The sequence below is a fragment of the Eurosta solidaginis genome, chromosome 4 (genome assembly GCF_040869045.1).
Source record: "Eurosta solidaginis isolate ZX-2024a chromosome 4, ASM4086904v1, whole genome shotgun sequence".
Lineage (NCBI taxonomy): Eukaryota > Metazoa > Arthropoda > Insecta > Diptera > Tephritidae > Eurosta > Eurosta solidaginis.
Window position 1 is genome coordinate 185,447,511 of NC_090322.1, and position 26,042 is coordinate 185,473,552.

Below are 26,042 nucleotides of genomic sequence, written 5' to 3' on the forward strand. Positions count from 1 at the left end.
TAAAAAAAAAAAAAGATCCCAAACGGTCAATTTTTGAAAAGGTTATAGCATTTTGAAAAGAAAAACGGTGTTTTTTAAAAATTCATAACTTTTTTTGAGTTGGATGAAAAAATTTGAAAAAATTCTGAAAAACGTCTTTCGTAAACTAGAAAAAGAAAAAAACTTTCAGTCAATTCTAAAGGGGTCGGGTTCAAAATTGGTCGAAATGCGATGGAATACCCCATATATTTCTCACTTTCCCGATTCTTTCCAGGGATTGATTAAACTCTTACACACTTTTATGTGTTGTGCTATGGGATATTATTGCCTAAATAGTTTAAGGTTTTTTTTTTTTTAGGGCTTCCGCTGCAATGGTCACGGCAGCAGCTTGTACAATCCGTTGATTCTACCCCTTCCATTACTTTGGAACTGTAGTGAATAGTCTCGTCTACCATTTGTGAGCACATTCGCCGACCTTGCAGCTCTATCGAAGCGCAGATACGGAACTAGGTAACCTGTTCATTCAGTCTTTGATGACGCTATACTTCTATGGCTGTATGGTCTGCGCGAAAGCAGCCCGAGACTCAAAGCTTATTGCAACACATCTACAGGTGGAATGGGCATCATGGTATAACGTGCAGAAGTTGGGATAGTATTCAGGCCTCCGGTTATGCCAAACATTGACTGCCCCTAATTTTTCGATGTGCTGATTAGTTGCTGCAAAAATTATCATTCTTTCGTAAGACGCACATATCTACCTACCAGCATTAGGCCAAAGCTTCAAATGAAATTCAGATCACATCAGAATCGTCTTCTGGCTATAGACAGGGAGATGCTTTTGTAAATATTTTTTGTACCGAAACCTTTTGGTTCGCTGTTATAAGCTGCCCAATAACTTTACAGAGACACTGCAAAATCATTCTTCTTAAACTTATTTAGAGCGAACATGAAACTAGAGACCGGTCGAAGATGTGCTTTTTGCATCATGATCGAATCCAGGCATAGTTTCTGTGTCCTGGATGTATGCACTTCACGAGGTCCAAATATAACACTCAAACCAGTAGTACCTTCATGCATTCCTTCGGTGGTTTAGCAAAAAGCAGTGTTTTAATTTCGGCTTAGTTCAAATAACTATTTATTTGTATAGAAAGGTTCATAAATTAATTTGATTAAAATAATTAACGCTATAAAATTATGTATCTACATTTTAATACACATACATGTGTTTATAATTTTACAGTACATAAAATAAAATAAAAATAAAAATATTAATTCGCCCAAATCTTCTAAATATTGTAGCTACCCTATCGGCCGTAATGAGATACCTAGACCGCCATAAGCCAAATTGCCCAACCCTCCGCCGATATATAAGCCACCTGGATTACCACCGATAGAGCCACCTCCTCCACTTCCGTAATAACCACCTCCACCACCACCATAATAGCTGCAGGGTGGTGGACCATAGAAACCATATCCACAAGTATTACAACAATTGATTGTAGGACGTGCAACCAAAACTGGACGTGGTGGCGAAATAGGTGGAGGTACATATGGGCAACAACCAGAAGCCGACGGAGCAGTTGCCAAGTTTATGCAGCAACGATTTTGATAGTATGCTGAGATAGTGCAGGGATCAACACATGTCGGAAACAACCCCGACAACAAATCACCTATAAACGTAAAAGTACGAGCGCTACGTTCCGATGTATTGATCACTTCGAATTGTTCTGCAGATGCATTGTATGTGGCTGCGGTGGTCAAAGCCGAACTCTGTGGCGTATACGGAAATTTGTTTCCATTGTCTGGACTAGCACCTCTATATGTATGTGGATAACTCGCTGGTGGTATTCGAGTTGGTGATTGTGCTAATCTTACACCATAATATTGATTATAGTTATTAGGTTTCACATTTTTGATTTGGTTTATAATTTGCGCTGCTGGTTGCTGCGTTGTTGGTATATAGTTGTTGTAATAGTTTCTGTTGTTGCTATTATCATTTATGGCTGGCTTTTGCAAATCATTAACTTCGGTGCCCAATTGTTGTTGTTTTCGCTGTAACTGTTGTTGCGTTAGATGAGCGTAATTGATTAGTGGCATTGCTTGTGGGGCTTCTTTTGGCTGCGTCTGCGCAACGTTAGTACTTTTCAATAATTCTGCTGGCGTATTTGTTTTGTTGACAGTGTAAAGCCAGGGCTGTCTAATGTCTGAAAACACATTAGAGTGTTAATCTGTGCCTGAAATTATGCAACGGTTTATAGTGTGGTGCAGTACAATGTAGCCTAAAAGTAGGCTACACGTTTTTACTTTCTTGCGTTCAAAACGAAATAGTGTATGATTTCATAATAATTTATTTCAGGCATGCTTAACCAACGAACCGATATCATTTCGTTATGATAATTAACGTTAGTAAACGAAACAAAGTCATTTCGTTTCGTTTATTAACATTAAGAACGTCAAATTAACGAAATGATTTTGTTTCGTTTTCTGCCATATCAAAACGAAATCAAATCGTTTATGTTGATTATTAATTTCAAACTATGCTGGCAAAGCTGATTGATGGCGGAGTCATTAAAGGTGAAAGCATTAGCCAAGCTGATTGCAACTTTTCTCATGAATTTTGACAGTACGAACATTTCTCAGAGTATTTTTGACATTACCACCAACGAATTACACAAACAAATTACATGGAGTTTGCGTGTGTATGTCCGCTCGCTGTTACCACCTTACGGCTTCACCATGGATATAGCATTGCCAGCACAATTCAAACACAAAGTATCACGTTTTTGTTAACATTTTTAACGTTACCGAAAGCTTTTCGTTTCGGTTAAAAACGAGATACAATTTATCTTGATAATTACTTTATCGATAATATTTCGAAGTGTTTCAACGGAAACGGTGGAAATTTTTTGATAAACGATTAGCTTAACGTTAAGGTGCATCCCTGGTTTATTTAACGCTTAACAAACTGTCTTACCATATTTGCAATAAAATTGATTAGATACTTAAACCTAGACGGTCATCCTTCGTCAAAACGACTACGCACGATCTTATTTTCACTGTAAATATGTTTTTATTGTTCGTGTTGATCTCCGCGCTAGTCGGTTGTTTACTCTCTTTAAATCTACGCACACAGAGCAGCACGCAAATCGTAAGTAGATTTTTTTCGGTTTTGTTTATGGCGTAGTCAAATTGACGAAGGATGAGGTATACATATGTAACTTTATGAGTTCTACGTTAAAGGGCTGACAAAGTCAGTACATGGCTCGAATAGAAGTATTACGATGGATAACTTCTTTACATCAATACCTTTGGCTCAGTCGTTGGGAAATCACCCGTACAATTTAACAATAGTTGGCACACTCAGATCAAGAAAAGCGGAAAACCTTCTGAATTAAAAAACAAAAAGGGACGTAAATACGGAACGTCGATGTGTTTCTACGACAAAAATTTAACTCTATTATCCTATAAACCAAAAAAACCTTGCAAAATAGTCTATCTGCTGTCATCTTGCAATGAAAAAGGTACTATTAATCCCGTTTCAAATAAGCCAACCATGGTCGAGTTTTACAACGAAACCAAAGGGGGAGTAGACACTCTGGATAAGATGTGCAGCGCAATGAGTTGTTCAAGAAAAACGAACAGTTGGCCATTGTGCCAATTTTTGGTATCTTGAACATTTCTTTTATAAATTCGTATGTTATTTACACATACAATATATTTAAAGTCGGACAAAAGCTTTTCACTAGCCTTATAAATAGTCATTAAATGACAGACTTAGTGTGACAACTATTACCACTACGATAAGATATGACATACTAAGTTTACGTCCTGATCATGCTACAAATGGATCTGAAATTATGATACCAGCAACAGAAACTAAAGAATGGAAAACTTGTGCCATGTATCCTTCTTCCAAACGAAGAACGACGAAGGTGGTATGCGCCAAGTGCCATAAACACCTATGTGGAGAGCATAAAGAGGATGTTTGTGCCTCCTGTATTATCTGAGGTTAGAACTTTAAAAGCTGCTTTTCCTATTTGGATTTAAAGATTTAGTTTTAAGAAACTTAAAGACTTGTATGAGAATTCCTGCCACAAATTGTGGTTTTATATTTTTTGAAAGGTAATGCCTTAAAGGTGAAGCCAATTGATAGAAGACTGTGAATTATTAACTGAATTATTAATCTGAAAATGGATTTAAAATAAGTCGTCGTCGTAATGACGAAGGATGACGTTAATGTACAAAAAATAAGGATGACCGTCCACTAAGTGTCATTAAGACAATAGTATTTATTGAGTAACACGTCTTCCACAGTAAGTATTGTAGAAAATATACGTCTGGTTTTGAAATAGAACCGCAATAAAACGTGTGTATGTCAGCCTCCCGAGCATTTGTGTAAATATATGAATATGAAAAAGTAAGCTTAGCGGGCAACTTTATATTGAAAGTGGGGTGGGAACGTCTTAGGGAATAGTATTTTGATAACTTAGGACAAACAATACGATACGATAGAGGTGAATAGAGTTAAGCCAGCAGCCTTTGGAGGGGCAAGATGTGCACTTAGGTCGTGTCCACTGAGCATTATGACCACTTACCTCTAACTTCAAATACGTGAAACTGTAACTTATTTGGCTGTAAGACTTCGTGAGTCTGACTGTTGGAACTCTGGGAGGTATGGTCACAGTGGTATTCTAGGCAGGCTTACCAGTGTGACTTCATCATCGGATGCTCAAATCTCTGAGTTGTTACAGGAGTTATAAGGTAATTGTGAGAGCTGGCATGACTTCTGAGCAAGCTAAGGCGGTCGCTATGGTGTGGTGGTGGCGTGCTTCTTAAACACACCGACGGTCCAAGGTTCAACTCCCGGCCAAAGTAACATCAAAAATTTGGAAAGAACTATTTTCAATTAGAAAAAAATTTGTCTAATAGGGGTCGCCCCTCAGAAGTGTTTTGGCAAAATTCCGAGTGTATTTTTGCCGTGAAAAGCTTCTCAGTGAAAATACATCTGCCTTGCAAATTCCGTTTGGAGTCGGCATAAAACATGTAGGACCCATCCCAAAAAATTTGTAGGGTAAATTAAAAAGAGCAAGACCTGAATTGGAAGAGAAGCTTGGCCTACAATCTCTTCGGAGGTTATCGCACCTTGTGTTTATTTTATTTTTAAGTTAAGGTATTGCTTTTAGTTAGCCTTTCTAACTCGGCTTATATCTTCAAAGCAGAAGTTATGAGTATAGAGAGTTCCCGTACACTCCTGTCGAAGGACTCAGTGAAAGCGTGCTAGGTATGCAATTTTTAAGCGCTTCAGTTCCTCAACTCATTATCCAAAGCCATCAGCAACTGGAATAGGTCGCTTCATAGCGCAGCACGTATAGGATTTTGATTACTGGAATGTTGAAAGCAACGAGAAGGAAGACTAATCTGTAAAGAGAGGAGCTTTGGTGGATTTTGCAATGACGGCCGAGATACATCATACACACACTTCAATTAAAAGAAACATACAATTCATATAGCAGTATGCAACCATTTCTCCTCAGACATGGGCAGGAAAATCAAACCAGCCATGAACACATGAACTGTTTAATAAGTAAAGAAGTTAAATGCTTACAATGACTGCCACAATCCCGAAACACGGGCCGTTTGTCTTGCACGTTGAAGAAATCGAGATGATTTTAACAGCATTTACAGGAGTTGCGCGCCTCTAAAGAAAGAAACAGATACGAAAAACCTGTGCAAATCACTAATTTTATCATACAACAAGTTTCAAACTCTGAACAGTTGTATACTGTTCGAACTTCAGCAAATTACAAGATGCTGCGTAAAATATATCATCTGGTAGTATATGAAGTATGAACTAGTCTTGTTGCTTGGTTGGTTGTTGTGTCGCTCGGACACCAAATATCCGAGCCCAAGTAGCGCACGGAACCAATTGTTGCTGTTTTTTGTATGGCAAGACGGTACTCCTTTCGAACCATTTCGTGCGGACAATGATATTTTTATAGAGCATCAAACTACTGCCTTAAGTTCCGGCAGCATATAATTACCCATAGTTAGAAACCTTGTGTGTGCTAGAGCGGGGCATTTGCACAGGTAGTACGCGATTGTTTCTTTGCTGTCCAGTGTCCCGTGATTGTAGCAGTGATCCTAAAGATGTCTCTCCTTGACCTATTCAGTAGATCTTCTTTTCACCTACACTCATAATTCGGCTAGGTTGTTTGTTTGGATAATTTGCTGGTGTCAAAGGAGTACCAGTAAGAGACTGCTTACTCCTTGAATCTGCTTTGTATGTTTCTTTTGATTGGTATAAGTGGATGATGCATCATGACCGCCTTCGTCTGTCTTCTCGTTGCCTTCGATTTTCAATGACCAGGTACCCAAATAAGAGTTATGTTTGCGAAGTTAGCTGCGGCTTGAAGCGACTTGGTCGAAGTGATGAGGAATTTAGGCGCCATGAGCTCACTTGACTATTTCAGTTAATTCCCACTTCATATCTTCTGCACCGGAGCTTATTCTTCCATTCGCGTAAGATGTCCTAGCTAGGTATGACTGGAAGCATGTTATACCACCATCACAGCACTTTGCATTCACCATTAGCCTATCAGTCATATCAAACCAACCTCTCCTCCTCACGGCAAACAAATCGGGTATTAAACAAATGCTAATAAAGACATCCAGTTGAGCTTTCAACAAAAGTGCCTTATCTGGGATGATAATGGAGTACATGCGGTCTGATTGCAGTTCTGTGCACGTGCCGTGCAGTGTGCTAAAAATAGTGTGCATAACATTTTTCTTATATATGCATTTAACAACAAATTGATCAACATTAAAAAAACTATAAAGAAATAATTTAAATAAATTTATTACCATAGTATTTCTAGCTTTGACTTTCTTTGTTTAATTCTTCTATGTTATCGTCCCCAACCACGATTCGCGCCACTATTAGCTTGTGCACCACCAAATTGACTAAATCCACCACCAAATTGACCAAATCCACCACCGAATTGGTTGAATCCAATGGCATTTGCATTAGCATTTGTGTTCGCGCTATTTCCACCACGTCCACCAGCTGAAGATGATGATGACGCGGATGCAATAGCATTCGCGCCACCCTTGTTAGTGGCCGTTGCACTGCTGGATGCTGAATTACTTACAAACCCGTTGGGTCCACGCTGTGAGTTTACGTTTGCATTTGTATTTGCACCAGCATTTTGACCGTTAGCACCCTGAAATATGGACTGACTACTAGAATCAGCAATAACTTGCTCCGAGTTACCATTACGCACGACATCTGTTTTAGTATTGGCGGTGTTACTGACGGAACCAAATTCTCCATTGTTTGTGGATTGTGAATTACCATGTGAACCTATGCTTTCACCATCTTTAGATTGTATTTGAGAAGTGCCCACGTTGGCTGAAGACGCCTGCTGTTGGTTGGGATCAAAGTTAAGTGATTGGCTTTGTGCATTATTCGAACTGGAACTACCATCTGTGCTCACTTGATTTTGATTATCCACATTAGCAGAGCTAACTTGACCACTAGAGCCATCATTGGCTAAATTTGAGCCAATACTAGAAGCGCCATTGTCTTGAGAGGCACCCTGTTTAGTGAATTGATGGTTGGAGTGCGAGTTGGCACCGGCTTGTTGTTCAATTTCAGCGCCTTTGTTTGGAGCTGTGCCTCGTGACTGCGCATAGCTATCGGTAGGAAAATACACAGCACCTGGCTGACGTCGTCTTGCAACAGATCGTTCGAATTTCGATCCAGGATATGAAAATGGTATATATTGCGCACGACGTTTTGGTCGCGATCCAAATCGCTGAGGTCCCACTTGTCTTCTACGCCGCGTGGGGAATTGTTGAGCTGACAGCCCATCACGAAAGAAAGGTTGCCCAAAAGTATTGGCATTTGTGTAAGCATCACCACTTAAACCAGCGGTATTTGCAACAGTCTGCCCTTTACGAACGCGCCCGAATGCGTTCGAATTGGAAACAGTGTCTGTAACTTGCAAGCCACCAAATTGATGGAATTGTGTATTAGATTCGCTCTTTGCGCCCGCTTTTGCGCCACGTCCTTGTGCATACACTTCAGCTTGCGTCAATGTGTCTTGCTTATTTTGTTGTGAATTCGGACCCAAATTAAAGCTGATCAAACCCAAATTAAGATCGGCACCTCCGTTGGGATCACGTGATATACCAAATCCTTTCCTTAAATTATCGCGCGATAATGAGCCACCAAAAGCTAGATTACCTACATTGAAATCCTGTGCTATGCCACCAGACACAGCGCCATTTGATCGAGTTCGCGTTCGTGTTAGAGTACTACCGATATCCAATGGCCCGAGGTTTACCTCACGTGAGATAGCGTTGCTGTTAGCTATGCTAGTAGTGCCACCATTTTGTTTGGTAACAGCACGTGAATTAGTAACGCCAGTTGTAAGACCGAATGGCCCATAGTCCAATTGTCGTTCAAAGGCGTTGCTGTTAGCAAGCGAGACTGATCCTTGGCGTCCCACGCCACGCGGTTGGTGATAAAATTGCTGTTGTGGGTTAAAGAACTGGGCATTCGAGGCTGCAGGAGTGAGGAATAAAAGAGGTAAATCCTTTAAGTGACATGTGCCATGTGCAAGGAATTGTGCATTAAAATTATTAAATACTCAGCAGTGATTTGTGTAACTAAACGTGCAGTGTTCGTTTCGGTGCTGTAAAAAATGTGTTTGAATGAAATACTTCTGCATAAATATTTTCGCCGACGTTTTCACCAGCAGTTAGCTCAACCACTGAACTGTCAAATCCAATCCATAACCACTTAGCATTTATGTTATAAATTACTTTACCCTTTTTACAAATACCAGGAACTTCTTAGTATTTCAAAGACTTGATGTACTACTATCCATTTCTGAGCCTTAATTAAACGAAGGAATTACCTGATTGGAACATATCAACCTCTACTTTCTGCCTATATTTCCCCCGCCGAGAACAAATCTGAAGCATGTCACGACGAAAGGGAATACTCTGTAAGAATATCCATTATGAGCCTATAGATATTTGAAACTTGGCAAAAACACTCCCTTGATTTTATGGTTTACCTGCTTGGCATTATATGTATAGTATGGTTTGCCGAGGAACCCACGTTCAAATCCAGGCCATAATTATGTTCTTGTTGTAGTGGCAGTGCCTCGTCTCATCCAATAGGTGCGACTACTCGCAAATTATTATCAATATAATCATATGTAATTAATTAGCGAGCTTTGCTCATATTGCTTTATACAATGGTTTTTATACTCAGTTGAGCAGAGGTCACAGAGTATATTAAGTTTGATTGGATAACGGTTGGTTGTACAGGTATAAAGGAATCGAGATAGATATAGACTTCCATATATCAAAATAATCAGGATCGAAAAAAAATTTGATTGAGCCAGGTCCGTCCGCCCGTCCGTCCGTCCGTCCGTCCGTCCGTCCGTCCGTTAACACGATAACTGGAGTAAATTTTGAGGTAAATTGATGAAATTTGGTATGTAGGTTCCTGAGCACTCATATCAGATCGCTATTTAAAATGAACGAAATCGGACCATAACCACGCCCACTTTTTCGATATGGAAAATTTCGAAAAACCGAAAAAGTGCGATAATTCATTACCTAAAACGATGAAACTTGGTAGATGGGTTGACCTTATGACACAGAATAGAAAAATAGTAAAATTTTGGACAATGGGCGTGGCACCGCCCACTTTTAAAAGAAGGTAATTTAAAAATTTGCAAGCTGTAATTTGGCAGTCGTTGAAGATATCATGATGAAATTTGGCAGGAGCGTTACTCCTATTACTATATGTACGCTTAATAAAAATTAGCAAAATCGGAGAAGGACCACGCCCACTTTTAAAAAAAAATTTTTTTTAAGTAAAATTTTAACAAAAAATTTAATAACTTTACAGTATATAAGTAAATTATGTCAACATTCAACTCCAGTAATGATATGGTGCAACAAAATACAAAAATAAAAGAAAATTTCAAAATGGGCGTGGCTCCGCCCTTTTTCATTTAATTTGTCTAGGATACTTTTAATGCCATAAGTCGAACAAAAATTTACCAATCCTTTTGAAATTTGGTAGGTATAGATATTATGACGTTAACTGTATTCCGTGAAAATGGGCGAAATCGGTTGAAGCCACGCCCAGTTTTTAAACACAGTCGTCCGTCTGTCCTTCCGCATGGCCGTTAACACGAAAACTTGAGTAAATTTTGAGGTATCTTGATGTAATTTGGTACGTAGGTTCCTGGGCACTCATCTCAGATCGCTGTTTAAAATAAACGAAATCGGACAGAAATCACACCCACTTTTTCGATATCGAAAATTACGAAAAATGAAAAAAATGCCATAATTCTATACCAAATACGAAAAGAGGGATGAAATATGGTAATTGGATTGGTTTATTGACGCGAAATATAACTTTAGAAAAAACTTTGTAAAATGGTTGTGACACCTACCATATTAAGTAGAAGAAAATGAAAAAGTTCTGCAGGGCGAAATAAAAAACCCTTAAAATCTTGGCAGGTATTACATATATAAATAAATTAGCGGTATCCAACAGATGATGTTCTGGGTCACCCTGGTCCACATTTTGGTCGATATCTGGAAAACGCCTTCACATATACAACTACCACCACTCCCTTTTAAAACTCTCATTAATACCTTTAATTTGATACCAATATCGTACAAACATATTCTATAGTCCCCCCTGGTCCACCTTTATGGCGATATCTCGAAAAGGCGACCTTCTATAAAACGAGGGCCCACTCCCTTTTAAAAATACTCATTAACACCTTTCATTTGATACCCATATCGTACAAACAAAGTCTAGAGTCACCCCTGGTCCACCTTTATTACGACACCTCGAAAAGGCGTCCACCTATAGAACTAAAGCCCACTCCCTTTTAAAATACTCATTAACACCTTTCGTTTGATACCCATATTATACAAACGTATTCTGGAGCCACCCCTGGTCCACCTTAATGGCGATATCTCGAAAAGGCGACCACCTATACAACTACCACCACTTGCTTTTAAACCCCTCCTTAATACCTTAAATTTGATACCCATATCGTACAAACAAATTCTAGAGTCAACCCTTATTCACCTTTATGGCGATATCCTTATTCACCTTTATGGCGTCCACCTATAAAACTATGGTCCACTCCCTCATAAAATACTCTTTAATGCCTTTCATTTGATACACATGTCATACAAACACATTCCAGGGTTTCCCTCGGTTCATTTTCCTACATGGTTATTTTCCCTTATTTTGTCACCATAGCTCTCAACTGAGTATGTAATGTTCGGGTACACCCGAACTTAACCTTCTTTACTTATTGTTATTGATATTAGAGAAAAATTGTAAGTTTACAAAAGCCGTTGGTTACTAGGACATGTTTTTGAATTTCACTTCTTCATCAGCTAGCTTTTCGGGAGCTGATCATTGAACTGGAATCTCTGAGTTAAGCCTCAAGCGGTTGCTGAAACTTTGCATCGACTATCGTTCAAATATTCGACTAACATTTCCGTCGCCAGGAACATCTATTTAGAATTTCAAATAATATAATTTAAGAAAAACTTTAAGTTAAACGGTTTTATTGAAAACAATTCTTACATGAAGTAATAATAATACTAAAAGCTAGAAAATAATTAGGTAGTTCCTAGGTACTAGCCATCACACTCCTCACCAATCTAGGGCGTTGACCAGACAATTAAATAAAAGCGTTGGGCGCGTGAAATTTCTAAAAATGTAAGGCGTAGCATAACCTTATTAAGGTTCAGTTGGTATTACATATGACTATCAATAGAAATTTGAAGCGTCCAATGCTTTTATTTAATTGTCTGAACAACGCCCTAGATGATGAGGAGTGTGATGACTAGTACCTAGGACCTACCTAATTATTTTCTAGCTTTTAGTATTATTACTACTTCATGTAGTATTGTTTTCAATAAAACCGTTTAACTCAAATATTTTTTTTTTTTAATTATTTTATTTTCAAGTTTTTAGTCTTTATTTTATTGTCTATTATTTCTCATTCTATTTAGTTCATTTAGTGACTCATTATAACCAGGAGTCTTTCCTGACAATTTGTTACAATCTAAGTCCTCAGTACATAATCCTTCCAAAGACTTTACTCGACTCTGCGCCACGTATCCTTGGCCCTCTTCCAACTCCAAAATATTTTGATGCCACTTCTTCCCGGCTGTAGGAAATATTTGTTCCAAATATGAGCCAAAACGGATATCATAGGTCGCTTTCTATTCATGTATATATTAAATATAAATAAATGTAAGGCGCGATAACCTCCGAAGAGATCTAAGGCCGAGCTTCTCTTCCAATTTGCGTCGTGCTCCTCTTGATTTTCCCTACAAATTGGCCTTACGGGACCTACATGTTTTATGCCGACTCCGAACGGCATCTGCAAGGCAGATGAGTTTTCACTGAGAGCTTTTCATGGCAGAAATACACCCGGAGCGCTTGCCAAACACTGCCGAGGGGCGACCCCGCTTAGAAAAATTTTCTTCTAATTTAAAAACCTTATTTCTAAAATTTTGATGTTGCTTTGCCCGGGGTGTGAATCCAGGGCATACGGTGTGCTACGCGGAGCACGCTACCATCACACCACGGTAGCCGCCGGTATGTATGTATTATGTGTTCCAAATATGGACCAAATCGGACCACAAATACGATTTTTTTGAACATATCGAGCCTTGCGCCACCTAGAGGCGATTTTTTTCATAGGTGGCTTTCTATTCTTGTATGTATTATGTGTTCCAAATATGAGCCAAATCGGAACACAGATACGATTTTTTTGAATATCTCGATACTTGCGGCACCTAGCGACGATTTTTTCTTATTATTGCATTGTCATCGGGTTCTGAACTATATTCCAAGTTTCAAGCTTGCAGCTTATCGGGATGTTACTTAAATTCCAGTTACAAAATTCGTGCCAGCCAGCCAACTAACCAGCCAGCCAAACAACCAGCCAGCCAACCTGTCAAGTCAAGCTAAATAAAACCGTTTAAAAATGGACGTGGCTCTGCCCGTTGTAGACTCAGTTCTTCTCAGGGAAAAACACACATATCGTAACAAAAAAATTGAAGATGACCTGAATGCCTTATTAATGACTGAGTGAATTTGTTGTGCTGGACTTTGAGAATTAAGGTCAAATGCTCTTGAGTATTGCGATGATATGGCGGCTTACAAAATGTTTCAAGCAATCAATAAATTGAAACTTTTGAGCTTTTTGAACATTTAAAAATTTAATTTTTATTTCTTAAATACAAAAAAAATTCCGTTAATATACAATTTTGTACATGTATTGTTATTTGCACTTCAATGTACATACACAATTTTGAGCAGGACTGATATAATATTAATATAAAAAATTAAATAATAAATGCAAGGCGCGGTAACGTCCAAAGATATCTTAGAACAAGCTTCTCTTCCAATTTGCATCGTGCTCTTTTTAATTTTTACTACAAATTTTCCGGACGGGAGTTACACACTGAAAGCCGATTCCGAACGGCATCTGCAAGGCAGATAAGTTTTTACTGAGAAGCTTTCCAAAGCACAAATACACTCGGAAACCACTGCCAAGGGGCGACCACGCTCAGAAAAACTTTTTTCTAATTAAAAAAACTTGTTTATAAAACTTCGAGGTGGTGAACGTAGCATGCTGTTATTAAACCACAGCAACCGCCAGCACCTTTATTATAATCGAACACCTTTCAGAGAAGCAGGAAACTCAGTTTGAGGCTTAGTCTTCGTCAGCGTACACCGAAATAGCTATTTTTCGTTAGATTTCGTCACTTTAGGATAAGTTTTACACCGTTATGATAATGACAACTAGCTACAAACCTTAAATACCCGATATTATTCTATGCTATCGAAAGTAATTTATATATCCGCTGCTATTACTTCTGGTTTTCGAAAACTTCTAAATATGAACAAATTGTTGTAAGCCAAAGGGATACGCAAACTCAACGCAATCCTTTTCAATATACGAGCACATGCCACTTAGTTTATATTGACTATTAAGGAAACATTTTCGAAAACTTTGTTCAAAACAAACCATTCACTAAAAGTATGTATATGTACTTCAAAATCGACCAAAAATTGTTTATTGCCAGCTGAAAACTAAAACTACGTATCTAAGGCCGAGCTTCTCTTCCAATTTGCGTCGTGCTCCTCTTGATTTTCCTACAAATTGGCCGGGCGGGACCTACATGTTTTATGCCGACTCCGAACGGGATCTGCAAGGCAGATGAGTTTTCACTGAGAGCTTTTCATGGCAGAAATGCACCCGGAGCGCTTGCCAAACACTGCCGAGGGGCGACCCCGCTTAGAAAAATTTTCTTCTAATTTAAAAACCTTATTTCTAAAATTTTGATGTTGCTTTGCCCGGGGTGCGAACCCAGGGCATACGGTGTGCTACGCGGAGCACGCTACCATCACACCACGGTAGCCGCCGGTATGTATGTATTATGTGTTCCAAATATGGACCAAATCGGACCACAAATACGATTTATTTGAACATCTCGAGCCTTGCGCCACCTAGAGGCGATTTTTTTCATAGGTGGCTTTCTATTCTTGTATGTATTATGTGTTCCAAATATGAGCCAAATCGGACCACACATACGATTTTTTTTGAATATCTCGATACTTGCGGCACCTAGCGACGATTTTTTCTTATTATTGCATTGTCATCGGGTTCTGAACTATATTCCAAGTTTCAAGCTTGTAGCTTATCGGGAAGTTACTTAAATTCCAGTTACAAAATTCGTGCCAGCCAGCCAACCAACCAGCCAGCCAACCTGCCAAGTCAAGCTAAATAAAACCGTTTAAAAATGGACGTGGCTCTGCCCGTTGTAGACTCAGTTCTTCTCAGGGAAAAACACACATATCGTAACAAAAAAATTGGAGAATGCCTTATTAATAACTGAGTGAATTTGTTGTGCTGGACTTTGAGAATTAAGGTCAAATGCTCTTGAGTATTGCGATGATATGGCGGCTTACAAAATGTTTCAAGCAATCAATAAATTGAAACTTTTGAGCTTTTTGAACATTTAAAAATTTAATTTTTATTTCTTAAATACAAAAAAAATTCCCTTAATATACAATTTTGTACATGTATTGTTATTTGCACTTCAATGTACATACACAATTTTGAGCAGGACTGATATAATATTAATATAAAAAATTAAATAATAAATGCAAGGCGCGGTAACGTCCAAAGATATCTTAGAACAAGCTTCTCTTCCAATTTGCATCGTGCTCTTTTTAATTTTTACTACAAATTTTCCGGACGGGAGTTACACGCTGAAAGCCGATTCCGAACGGCATCTGCAAGGCAGATAAGTTTTTACTGAGAAGCTTTCCAAAGCACAAATACACTCGGAAACCACTGCCAAGGGGCGACCACGCTCAGAAAAACTTTTTTCTAATTAAAAAAACTTGTTTATAAAACTTCGAGGTGGTGAACGTAGCATGCTGTTATTAAACCACAGCAACCGCCAGCACCTTTATTATAATCGAACACCTTTCAGAGAAGCAGGAAACTCAGTTTGAGGCTTAGTCTTCGTCAGCGTACACCGAAATAGCTATTTTTCGTTAGATTTCGTCACTTTAGGATAAGTTTTACACCGTTATGATAATGACAACTAGCTACAAACCTTAAATACCCGATATTATTCTATGCTATCGAAAGTAATTTATATATCCGCTGCTATTACTTCTGGTTTTCGAAAACTTCTAAATATGAACAAATTGTTGTAAGCCAAAGGGATACGCAAACTCAACGCAATCCTTTTCAATATACGAGCACATGCCACTTAGTTTATATTGACTATTAAGGAAACATTTTCGAAAACTTTGTTCAAAACAAACCATTCACTAAAAGTATGTATATGTACTTCAAAATCGACCAAAAATTGTTTATTGCCAGCTGAAAACTAAAACTACGTATAAAAGTCCAAACAAATTCCAAGTGTCGAATGCAATTTACTGACCAGCAGCAGCTCAACACCAACTATGGTTTTATCACCCACAGGCAACCACCGATGTGGCAGCAACACCACTACCAAAATCAACAACAAAGTTCACAACGCTCTTCAAACCAACAAGAAAACAAAAAAACCACAAACTACAACAAAACAAACACTTGCAACACAAACACAAATTCAACTGCGATTTTCGTATAATAAAAAAAAATATATATATTTACCCTTTGGTTGGCAAACAGCGAGCAACATTACAACTAATCCGCAACTCAAAGTAAACTCACGAGTGATGGACATGATGGATGCGCATCGAGTTGTTGGAGCGATGAACACTAATGTGTATAATTCAATTGGCCGTCTGCACACCACCCACAACACACACACACCCAAACACTGTTGAACTTACAATATTGAACAAATTATGGTTATTTGGCGGGCAGGAAAAATTTGATTGTGGTCCGTTTGTTTCGAGTTTAACAAAAGTTAGCCAACAATTTTTATAGAGTTTAGAATTTTAAAATTATTCATTAATGCGCGTTTGCTATTTTTATTAGCGCACAATCGTGGATGTGAGTACGTGTAGTGTATAGCGGTTGATGTTCAAATTCTGAATGTTGAGCTTTAGTTGTTTGCGCGTGTAATTACTTATTTGATGAGTTCTCAGTGAAACCGGCGCACAGTGGCATTTTTGCATGATTTAAACGCGAAAAATTAATAACTCACTGAAAAATGAATATATTTCATTGAAGCCAAGCGTATATATTTGTATGCCTTACCCCTCCTCAGTGAGAATAGGCGAACCCCAAACCCAACCCCTAATGCTTAGGAGACCCATCTAGCGGCAGTGGTTAAATAACTAGCTACAGAACAGGGTGTACCTAAAATCGGAGACACAAACCTCTGGTGGCCATAATGTATAACATATAGCTGAATCTGTTGCAATGAATAGTGGACACGCCTACAATACATAGAATTAGTGTAGAAGGTGAAACATAGACACATATTTCAGTTACATCTGAGTATAATGCGTATTGAAATTTAGTAGTACGAATTTTATGCGCAGCAATTTCAGAGGTGTATTTAAAGGTTGACGCTTAGCAGTCCATATAAAGTTTAAGCGCGAACGTAAAAAATAAACACGGCTAGTATTGAATTATTGTATAAATTCAAAAATTATAGTGGTACAGCGAGTTTCAAACTTTTGACGATTTTATATATTCTCAGCACAAAAATAATACACATTAAAAAACGCATAATTTCATAAAAAATACTCAACCAAAAAACTTTTGAACACTTGCAAAATAATACAATTACATGTAGATTTTAAATAACCAAAAAATATTTTAGCTTTTGTTTCACCACAAAGTTGTATTTAATTTTAAACCACGCGTTCTTTCACTTCTGCAAATTGTACTATTTAGTGCGTCATCAACAACTCACAGTTTGACAGCAGATTAGTCAATGAGGAACAATAATTATAAGAAATGATTATTACCGTTATATACTGTCAACATTTTAAAAACAAACTGCATTCAAATTTCAAAAAAAAAAAAAAAAAATTATTTGAAAATGTTTACTTTTTCGCGTCTAAACCAAGCAAAAATGCCACTGTGCGGCGTAAATGCTAGGCGAAATATATGCATGAATGTTCGTAATAATATGTCTATGTATTATGAAATCAGAAGTATTATCAATAAAACCGGTCAAATGGCTTCAACTGGAATTGAATAGTAATAACTTGGGGAAAACAGATGAGTTGCGTAGATGGCAAATAAATATGTATTTTAAATTTTGTATTATTAAAAAAGTACCGATGCTGATTGTATGTGTGGGTCTTTATGCGCGAGTTTGTTCCCCTATTTAAAAATGTTGGCCATTTATATGTTTGTCTTTTTGTTTTATTTACCCAAACAATTATGCATAGCATCATTAGTATTTTGGATATATTTAACGCACGTGCCTACCTTTCAATAGAATCAATATGGTAACGAATTTTGGGGATTTCCTGGTAATTATGCACCGTCTGCTAACGTTCGAATCGCTCTGAACTGTGGAATAAATAACTCCTATATTCAGTATTGCAAACTGCGCTTTATTTAGATTACTTTGGGAGTACTTCACAATTATACTTCACTTGACAACTAACAGCGTGTTTAAATCAAACTGATTACTGATTCCTCAGCTTACGCTGCTTTTATGCTCTCGATTTTGTCGTTCATCCATTTCCCCTAAGATTCTTGGTTACCAGCTATATACATGTATATTTGAAGTTTATGCTTTTCCACTAGCCATATGCGTGTGTATGTGTGAGTACCTACCCTGCAAAATATCGTGCGATTAGTCCCTAAAGATATTGGTCACCGATTGATCTCCTTGGTTTACATTTGGGCATAATTGATCCCCTTTAGACCCTATTAGGTACAGTTGACATTAGTCAGTTTGAACTCTATGTAGCCCGTTTTAAGAAATATTATAAAAAACGGCAACGAATTAAGTAAAATAACAGAGATTACAGGTGATTGAATCGAATTATTTAAGAAAAATTCGGAGACCTATACCAAACCTAAATTATTAGGACTTAACGACTACGCCGGAGTAAGGGCGAACAACTTATCAAATAGATTTGGTGGCTTGGTTAATATTTCGATTATGTTTCCGTCATGAAAAATGCGACTGGGCCCTATTGGAGTCCTTATCGAACCGAAAAGGGACTAGTCTTCATATACTCCCATATGGATTGGTCTTATTGATCCCTTTCGGGTGTAAATGGGTACAATTGGTCTCTTCATAGGACATGCTCAAACAAAAGGGAGCAGTGCAACTCATACAAAGAGTTCAAAACTGGCATTGGCCGCATACTTCTTTGCGACTAATCACGGATTCATCCTAGACGTGCAGGGTACTTTTTCTCTTAGCTGATGACTACATATATGTATGTGAGATATCTCTTCACTTCGAGCTACTGGTTATATGTGTGGAATGTTCTTCATTGCCTTAAGTGCCGCTGCTTGCTGTTTTTTTGTTGTTGCGATTATTTACACAGCATAGTGATGTCAACATTCGCCACAAAAGGCACTCGCAAACATTTCTATTCAAAAACTAGTTCTAGCGTGGTAAAAGCCAACTAAGTAGTTCGATCCTAACTTCTTCGCCTTTCATCATTTCTTAATTTAATAAAACTAACATCAGATGAAGCAGCTCTGGGAGTTTTGGAGAGAAAAGTTTTTCGAAAGATTTACGAACGGCGACGGCGAAGGTTCCGAAGAAGGTTAAATGATGAGCTGTACTAGTTTTACACAGACATCAACATAGTTCAGCGAATTAGAAACACAGAGACTTTCGCTTGCTAGGTCGTGTTATGCGAGTAGAAGGACCAGGTGGAAAACGATTTCAATTCCCTTGGTGTTAACAACTGGCCCACAGCGAAAAAGGGACTGGTGCGCTCTTTGGATGGCAATAACCGTTTAAGTTTATACAAAAAAAAAGAAAAACAATTTTTTTTGCAAACCATAATGTCTATCCATTGAATTTATATATTTCGGAACTATTGCAGGGCAAAACTGCACGTCTCATATGTATTTTTAAGAACATGTAGGGAACATTTTCTACGTACGTATTCGAACCAATTCAAAAGCATGTCAGGATAATTTTCATATCATTTCGGGACTATTATGAGTTAATTTTGGGAATGATTCCTGTATTGTTTCGGAGCTATTTCTAAATTACCTACAGCGAGATCATTCCGGGACAATTTTCTGAACGATTTCGCTATCACTTCTAAGCCTTTTCGGAATTTTTTTTTCTGTTAATCTCTGGGATCAGTTCGGAGTTGCTGGGGTGTTATTGCGGTAAAGATGCCGAGAGACATTTGCGTGATCGTGTATTTTCGTGTGTTGTTTTCTTCTGATCTTTACATAGAAACTAGAAAATAGAGTACCTACCCTGCCAGCATTTTGTAACATCGATACGACAGTTCATAAAAAATGCTCGCCGGAGATTTCGTCGTTGTTTTCAATTGGAAAACTTATTGATTTTTTATCGAAAAGTTATCGATTTACTATCAAAAATTGATCAATTATTTATCCAAAAATGTATGCATGTGTTCCTACAAATTTATCGATTTGATATCCAAATATCGATTTGTTATAAAAAAGTTATGTGTCACAAAAAAAGTTATCGTTTTGTTATCGAAAATATATTAATTATTTATTGAAAAGTTATCAAAAATGTATTGATTTGTTTTCGATTAGCTATTAAAAGGTTATCGTTTTTTTATCGAAAAGATATTAATTATTTTTTGAAAAGTTGTTGATACGCTATTAAAAATTCATGGTTTTGTTATCGGAAAAGTATCGATTTTTTACAAAACAAAAATTTATAGGTTTGTTTTTGCAGAATTACCTATTTGTTATTGGAATGTTACCAATTCGTTACCGGTGTGTAATTGATTTGTTATGGATGACACATAATTTTTTTAAGATACCGATACTGATAAAACTTCAATATAAAATCGATGACAAATTTTCATCTCGTCGATAGCAAGTCGATAAGACAACAATAATAAGCCAATGACTTGGCGATAATCTCTTTTTCGATAAAACACAGATAATAACACAATAATTTGTTGATATCGGCTATTTAAGCTAGGAAGCCGACGAAGCTCTCCTCGAATAGCCTGGTGGTTTTTGGTCAAGTTACCTTTGACTGGGTATAACCTAAACCTCTGGGCAAGCTCTAGTTAATTTAAAAACATTAGTTTCCTAGACGTACACCTCTTTGTTTACTCAACGAATTTTACGAGTGCTTGGTACTCACGCCTTTTTTCTGTGTCACTGACACGATCCGGTCTCTGTCCAATCCGGCCGAGGTTGGTTGTGAATAAGCCGTTATAGTGATAAATAAAACGCATTCTCTAACCATTTCCCATTTCTTACACCATTCCCGTAATAATAAAGATGAATTTTGTTAACTAGTTTTTTTTCTGATTAGTATGAATTTACCTATAGGTAATTTGTATGTACAATATATACGAACGTGACTTCGTTTACTTCCGTTGTAAATAATTTTTTCTGTAAAGCTAAATATTTGCTTGGTTTTATTTCAATATTATATCTAGTTTTTCGTGTTTACATTGTGTGTAAGATATGAAATATTTCTAATAATTTGCCTGGGAGCTTATAAACAATATGAATATAATTATAAAAAACAAGTAAGGACGAGACTGTCTTCGGCTGTGCCAAAGACTTCATATCTTTCACGAATGGGGCTGAAAAATAATCTCATCCCGTTCGTTATCTCCAAATAATCGGATGTATAATATTAGAAATATATAGTGAACAGATGTATATACCTAAACGATTTTTAAGATAAATATAAAATAAAAAATGGCAAAAAACCCCCATATCTGAACGATCGGTTGTATGGGATATAACTATATAAAGCCCCGCTCAAAGTGATTTTTTCAGCATATCTTCTATGATATATTAGAATATATATCACCGAGTTTTACGTTTATACTTTCGTCTTATCTGACCGATCGGTTGTATGGGAGATATATGTTATAGTGGTCCGATCCTACCGGATCCGACAAATGTCTAATATAATACAAAAATACATCCTTGTGCCAAATTTCATTGAGATATCTCAAAATATGAGGGACTAGTTTGCGTTCAAACAGACAGACGGACGGACAGACAGACGGACATGGCTATATCAACTCAGTTCGTCGCCCTGATCACTTCGGTATACTTAGTGGTGATCTACCTTCTATATTTCTCAACGTTACACACATCGGACCAAAGTTAGTATACCATTTCATATTCATGAAAGGTACAATAACACTAAAAAACAAATAAACCTACATATTAATCAATATTTTACCAAGATACTATCATTAAAAAAGAATAAAAAAAAAAACACTTCGTAGAGAAAACTGGTATTTTCTGTTATTAACAAGTTCGTCATATTCATTTGATAGCCCCATTAGTTTATCATTAGCGAGCAATGTGAGAAATTATTGACAGATTATTCTGTTCACAAACTCGTTAAGATAAAAATAGACTTAAATAAAAAAAATAAATATAAGGTGCGATAAACTCAGACGAGATTTTAAGCCGAACTTCTTTTTCAATTTTCGTCGTGTTCCTCTTGATTTTTTCCTACAAATTGGCGGGACGGGACCTACTTGTTTTATGCTGACTCCGAGCGGCATCTGCAAGGCAGATGAGTTTTCACTGAGAGCTTTTCATGGCAGAAATACACTCGGAGTGCTGGCCAAACACTGCCGAGGGGCAACGCCGCTTAGAAAAATTGTATTCTAATTGAAAAAAAAATTGTTTCTAAAATTTTGTCGTTGCTTTGCCCGGGGCGTGTACCCAGGATCTTCGGTGTGGATGACGGAGCACGCTATCATCCCACCAGGGCGGCCGCCGTAGCCAAATTTAATCGATTTTTTTAAAATAGACAAAAAAAACTAAAGTTTGCAGCGATGCGTTTGAAAGAGAATTTATGTAAATGCCATTAATTCCAAATCGAAAAGAGAACTAATGTCAATTGACTTAATTTAGCTTCACACTATTTAACGCCATCCACGTAAAATGAGGACTGTGAATTATGTTCCGGTTGTTAGACCGTTTGCCCCATTTTGGGGTTGAGTGGGCCAAATTTTTTATACTCAGTTGAGCAGAGCTCACAGAGTATATTAACTTTGATTGGATAACGGTTGGTTGTACAGGTATAAAGGAATCGAGATAGATATAGACTTCCATATATCAAAATCATCAGGATCGAAAAAAAGTTTGATTGAGCCATGTCCGTCCGTCCGTCCGTCCGTCCGTCCGTCCGTCTGTCCGTTAACACGATAACTTGAGTCAATATTGAAGAATCATGATGAAATTTGGTGTGTAGGTTTCTGAGCACTCATCTCAGATCGCTATTTAAAATGAACAATATCGGACTATAACCATGCCCACTTTTTCGATATCTAAAATTTCGAAAAACCGAAAAAGTGCTATAATTCATTACCAAAGACGAATAAAGCGATGAAATTTGGTAGGTGAGTTGAACTTATGACGCAGAATAGAAAATTTGTAAAATTTTGGACAATGGGCGTGGCACCGCCCACTTTTAAAAGAAGGTAATTTAAAAGTTTTATATGCCGTAATTTGGCAGTCGTTGAAGATATCATGATGAAATTTGGCAGGAGCGTTACTCCTATTACTATATGTATGCTTAATAAAAATTAGCAAAATCGGAGAACGACCACGCCCACTTTAAAAAAAAAAATTTTTAAGTCAAATTTTAACAAAAAATTTAATATCTTTACAGTATATAAGTAAATTATGTCAACATTCAACTCCAGTAATGATATGGTGCAACAAAATGCAAAAAAAAAAAAAATTTCAAAATGTAATTTGTCTAGGACACTATTAATGCCATAAGTCGAACAAAAATTTACCAATCCTTGTGAAATTTGATAGGGGCTTAGATTCTGGGACGATAACTTATTTCTGTAAAAAAGGTCGAAATCGGTTGAAGCTACGCCCAGTCTTTATACACAGTCGTCCGTCTGTTCTTCCGCTCGGCCGTTAACACGATCACTTGAGCAAAAATCTATATATCTTTACTACTAAACTCCGTTCACGTACTTATCTGAGCTCACTTTGTATTGGTATAAAAAATGGCCGAAATCGGACTATGACCACGCCCACTTTTTCGATATCGAAAATTACGAAAAACTAAAAAATTCCATTATTCTATACCAAATACGAAAAAAGGGATGAAACATGGTATTTGGATTAGTCTATTGACGCAAAATATAACTTTAGAAAAAAACTTTGTAAAATGGGTGTGACACCTACCATATTAAGTAGAATGAAATGAAAAAGTTCTGCGAAATAAAAAACCCTTGAAATCTTGGCAGGAATACTGTTCGTGGTATTATATATATAAATAAATTAGCGGTATCCAACATATGATGTTCTGGGTCACCCTGGTCCACATTGTGGTCGATATCTGGAAACCGCCTTCACATATACAACTACCACCACTCCCTTTTAAAAGCCTCATTAATACCTTTCGTTTGATACCCATATTGTACAAACGCATTCTGGAGTCACCCCTGGTCCACCTTTATGCCGATATCTCGAAAAGGCGACCACCTATACAACTACCACCACTCCCTTGTAAAACCCTCATTAATACCTTTAATTTGATAACCATATCGTACAAACACATTCTAGAGTCACCCCTGGTCCACCTTTATGGCGATATCTCGAAAAAGCGACCACCTATAGAACTAATCCCCACGCCCTTTTAAAATACTCATTAACACCTGTTGCCACTGTCTTACAGAAAATGATAAATGAGCTTTACGTATATAGTATGTAGTAGTATATTATGTGTAGGGTTTGAGAGTTAACCTGGCCAAATCTAAAATATTAGTGTTCAGGGAATGTAGCAGCTGTCCTTCTTTTCGTTGCTCTTATGATACCGATAAATGTTACCTGGTCAAAATACATAAATAAGCCTCGCATTTGTATCTCAAATAAGATGAAAATTTTCGAGGCAGCATGTAGGTCCATTATATTTTATGGTGCGCAAGTCTGGGGCGTTGATAAGTTTGAATGCGTAGAGAAACTTCTTCGCTTCTTTTTAAAAAAGTTAATTTTTTTACCAGCTAATACACCAAACTATATGTTACACCTTCAATCAGGTTTATCGTCGCTATTCTTACGCATTCGCATGCTTTATATTGCGCGCTGTTTAAGTTTGGCAGCAAATAGACTGCCCCGAGTTGTAGCAGAGGAGACAGTTAGACAGGGGTCGTACTGGGTAAAAAGGGGAGACACGTTTATGAAAGTGTCTACATGGTGCCTCTGTCTGAATTTTCTTCGGTATCGCTTAATATGAGCATACCAATTTTACTAGAGAAATTAATTCAAAAAGAGTTTGCAGACTATGCCGATAGTTCTTTTCAGTCGTCACATGATCTTTACTCTGACTTGCTCCCTATGTACTCTACTTATTTTAACGAGGAGTATTCTGCATACGCCATAAGTCTGATTTTACGAGCAAGGGGTGGCTTGCTAAATCTTAATGCTCGATGTTCTAAAAATGTTTTTTCCAAAAACCCGTTCTATGTGCAATTTATGTGTAGCTGAAGACACCTATCACTTCATTGGGATATGTCCTATATATAAAGACATACGGTATAATTGTTTTGGTGAGAAACTTATCCTTAAGGGTTATAACTATAATTCACTCTTTGTTTATATAAGAAATTGCCTTAAGTATAGAGAACTTATTGTCAACGAATTTTCATAAATGAGTTGTTTAGTTATAAGTGATATCAAGACACATAACTTTGATTGTTATTGTCTGGAATCTTTATTTATTTTTACATATATACTAGCAGACCGTCAGACGTTGTTCTGCCTTAAATTTGGTCTACCTGCATACATTTTAATAAGCTTTTTATCTCTACTTCTGCCCTCCCCTCTTCACTTCTTCTTAATCATTTGATTCACTCCTCCCTCCGTCTTTTTCGCTTCATATATCTCTATTTTCGTCTCACTATATCTCTTTCTCAGTCTCCTTATCCTTCCCTCTTTTCTCTTCTCTCAAGTTTTTCCCATTCTTCTTCATCCCTTATTGCCAGTCCCAGAGGGTGGTATGTATTTTGTTCCAGTCCCATTCCGAGTTCCAGTCCCACTCCGAGTCTCAGCCCCAATCCTAGTCCTAATCGCATTCCCAGCCCGTCTCTGGTCTACTTCCCGAAAAAAGGATCGCAAATACTAATATGGGCAAATTTATATACCAAATTTCAGACAAATCGAATAGGATGTATGTAAATAGGTATGTGGGTAATATCAATTCATGCTTTTTTTCGGTTTCGCATGCATACTTATCAGTTTTGCCAGGTTGATGCGACTAAATCGAATATCACAATGAAAATTACTTTAAAGCTCTGAGCAACAGCTTTCATTTGATATCCATAATATACACACATTCTAGGGGTATCCGGGTCCACGTTT

General features: G+C 37.4%; 1 protein-coding gene across 1 annotated transcript; it reads right to left on the reverse strand.

The window, feature by feature from the left end:
- Window positions 1-1,084: 1,084 nt before the first annotated feature.
- Window positions 1,085-16,612, reverse strand: LOC137248743 (autotransporter CRAC). The gene is made up of 4 exons (XM_067779651.1): window positions 16,233-16,612; window positions 6,886-8,545; window positions 6,594-6,808; window positions 1,085-2,183 (listed from the first exon to the last, which is right to left on the reverse strand). The coding sequence occupies exons 1-4, from the start codon at window positions 16,303-16,305 to the stop codon at window positions 1,279-1,281; spliced, it is 2,853 nt and encodes a 950-aa protein (XP_067635752.1). The 5' UTR covers window positions 16,306-16,612; the 3' UTR covers window positions 1,085-1,278.
- Between the last annotated feature and the right edge of the window lie 9,430 nt (window positions 16,613-26,042).

What these genes read in the sequence shown, in the direction of transcription:
- LOC137248743 (XM_067779651.1), bottom strand. Translation starts at nt 16,305, where the DNA reads ATGTCCATCACTCGTGAGTTTACTTTGAGTTGCGGATTAGTTGTAATG. An exon ending in CGCTGTTTGCCAACCAAAGG is followed by an intron (nt 8,546 to 16,232) that starts GTAAATATATAT and finishes TCACTCCTGCAG; the next exon opens with CCTCGAATGCCCAGTTCTTT. An exon ending in GTTTGCCGTGAGGAGGAGAG is followed by an intron (nt 2,184 to 6,593) that starts GTTGGTTTGATA and finishes ATGTGTTTTCAG; the next exon opens with ACATTAGACAGCCCTGGCTT.